Raw genomic sequence first — 3,079 nt, forward strand, 5'->3', positions numbered from 1 at the left:
ATCTGCATATAGTTTGTGGCTATACGCCACACGACATGTCAATCTCCCAGAAAATCAGTAAATCTAATCCAAATCCTAATCCGCTCATAAAAAACTCTAATCCTAAGCCAATCCAAATCCGACAAAGTTTCACGAATCCGTTTTTTTTTTCTAATCCCAATCCTAATATATGTTCATCTCTGCCAAATAAGACAATATGTTTGAACCATAGTGTCCTATATAGTGTGGATCAGACATGGGGTGTGATTACTTCATGAATGTTATCGATTGCGATGACGATTACTTCTGACTATCGCGATTACGATTACAATTACGATTACAGCAAAATCAGGCAGTATAGTCGATTAGGTTTACGATTACATAGCAAAAATAATCACGATTACATTTATTTTGCTTCTTAAAATTTTCTTTGAACACATATTGGAAGGCAATATGACGACTGTGATGAAAAAGTTCTCATGAGAGAGCAACGTTCTTGTTTAACGAGACGTCATGACGCAGGGTTGTAATGACTCGAGTCAGACTCGAGTCGCGATATTTTGGTGACTCGACTTGACTCAAGTCATTTTCTTAAAAATGAAAAATGACTCGTCTCGACTCGAGTCAATTTGTGTATTGACTCGGATTGTACTCGAGTCATTGCGCAGGACTCGGACCAAATCATATGACTCGAGACTGGGACTATCAAGACAGGCATTTCATTGTAATTTCGAAGAATAGTAAAGTTATCACACTATTGTTATTTCGTCTATCAGTACTGGTACTTGCAAATGCTACCAAGATTGTTAAAAGTGAGGAAAATTAGTATATAATAACGTGCGAAGCTATCGATATCACCGAGCAGAGTTGTAAAAAGGGGGTTTCCCATGACATAATCTCAGAACTGATCAGTCAACGCAATGACTTGGACTCGGACTCGAGTCAAAACTCTATGAATCGGACTCGACACTCTACTCCATGACTTGGACTCGGACTTGACTCGGTGGTGAATTGAAAATGACTCGACTTGTCTCGAGTCAATACTATTATTCATATCCAATGTGCATTGCGTTGCAGTTAAAGAGAATCTTGTTCTGAAAGATGGAAAATTGGTTGGGCTGGTTCATGCTGGGTGTGGTAACGATGTGGAGCTGGCAAGTTCTATACATGGCAAGTATTCCTAATTTGAGCATGTTTTTTTTTTGCTTATTATGTATATTTCTTCAACAGTGTTTTACATTCGCACCATCGATCGTAAGGTTTCCCAACCTTTTGCCTGGTACTGCACAAAATCAATCAAAGCTTGGAAGCTGGCAAATTTGACATGGCGTGTTATTATGGAATGTGAAGCTAATGGCTTTGAAGTGCATGCGGTTGTTGCTGATGGCCATCCAATGAATCGTAAAATGTTCAAAATCATGAGTGGTTGTAAGGAAATCCCGATGGGGAAATTGTTCATGGCACCTAACCCAGCTTCTTCTGATAGGGCCATTTACTTTTTGTCCGATCCTTCTCACTTGCTCAAGGTAAGCTGTGTTGTTTGACATTAATTTGTGACTCGTGAATATGTAGATTTGCATTCTCCATAGACTGTTCGAAACTCACTGTACAATTCACGGCCAGGTGGGTCCAAATTTCTGTGTTGGAGTGGACAGCATGTCCTATGGACTTATGTTGTGGACCTATTCTATAAGGACGCCGGTTCACTTTTGAGTGAATCAGGTCTCACACAGTCTCATATTAACTTGACACCTTACACCAAGGTTAGTTTTCTTTAGGCTAACATCATGAAACAATATATTTTGGATATGGCTTATGGTCTATTGTCATTCAGATGAAAGTAGATCTCGCCAGAGGAGTTCTGAATTGGAAAGTGGGAAATTGCCTCTCGAAGATCACCGGAGCTGAAGGAACTTCGAAATTCATACTTCTTTTTTCCAAGTAAAATTCTTAATTCTAATTTTATTTTTGATTAATTTTGACTCTTTGCAGGTGGTTTGAGATCATCAATTGTGGCTATAAATGTCCAATAAGAAAAAACGATGAACGTTTGACATGGCTTCAGAAGGACTTTGTGAAATCGCTGATGGATTGGGAAGTAAGCAAGCTAAGTCTTGGTGAATTGTGAGCAGTTTCATTCAAGTTTGCTGCATGTTTTAAGGAAGATGTATCCAAGCATCATAGAGGCGAGAGAAAAAGGATAATCGCGCGTCCAACTCTTGAGGGACTTATTTTCACGTCGGTCAATTTGGTCAAATTGGCTGAAGTATTTCTGGAAGTGATGCCTCGTGTATGGCTCAAGTCATTTACTCAAGATATTCTTGAAGCGTGTTTCGGAAATCTGGTCTGTGTTAATTGTACAGCTTGTGGCATAATTTGATCGCTAATGCGTTCTAACCTAACAGAGAATGCAAGCATATAGATCACGGCATCCTGATGCTTCGCAGGCATACTATGGGCTCCAACACCAGGTTCAGCGCAAGTCCATCAAGAAAATCAAAGGGTCCAATGCCGGTTCCTCCTCCACGCATGGCGCTAATAATGTTTGGACTACCATCTATGAAGAACCCATTGTCAAGAAGAAGAAAGTGTAATTCATAATCATTTCACAACAAGGTGAGATAGTTAGAGAACCCTTGATACAATTTCCTAAATTCTGATATGCATGGAAAAGGAAATTCCTCACTGTAACCAATCCTGATGTCCATCGAGGTTATATTATTGCATAACTAATCAATTTTAGACCAAGGATTACCGCAGTGGCCGTGATAGATGATCATCATGAAAGCTGTCCATCAAGGTTATATTATTTTTTCACCTTCATCATATGTTAATGAAGCCGTAACCACTGCACTCTATGGTAGGAAGGAATAGGATTGTTTTATACTTTTGTGCTTGGAGTTTCGGCGGAATGTTGTAAACATGTGTATACAGGATGGTTCTAACATTTGAGCGGTGCTATTACTAAGTAACGATTGAGGTTCAGCTAGAGACTGAAGCAATTTCACCCAGGCCAACGTTGCATCAATTGTTCCACTTGTCCATCGTATGCTGCCGTATGATGTTATTTTTCAGATGAAGATGACCAGCCACATGACGC

At 39.6% G+C, this 3,079-nt stretch overlaps 1 protein-coding gene across 1 annotated transcript; it reads left to right on the top strand.

The window, feature by feature from the left end:
* Window positions 1-1,499: 1,499 nt before the first annotated feature.
* Window positions 1,500-2,805, top strand: LOC145459347 (uncharacterized). Its single transcript, XM_080337998.1, has 7 exons — window positions 1,500-1,505; window positions 1,569-1,602; window positions 1,814-1,920; window positions 1,972-2,077; window positions 2,141-2,323; window positions 2,385-2,595; window positions 2,723-2,805. Exons 3-6 carry the CDS (start codon window positions 1,814-1,816, stop codon window positions 2,571-2,573), a joined length of 585 nt encoding a protein of 194 aa, XP_080194124.1. The 5' UTR covers window positions 1,500-1,505; window positions 1,569-1,602; the 3' UTR covers window positions 2,574-2,595; window positions 2,723-2,805.
* Window positions 2,806-3,079: the final 274 nt, after the last annotated feature.

The sequence above is a fragment of the Botryllus schlosseri genome, chromosome 2 (assembly GCF_051294905.1).
Source record: "Botryllus schlosseri isolate E-star chromosome 2, Bs_hap1, whole genome shotgun sequence".
Classification (NCBI taxonomy): Eukaryota; Metazoa; Chordata; class Ascidiacea; order Stolidobranchia; family Styelidae; genus Botryllus; species Botryllus schlosseri.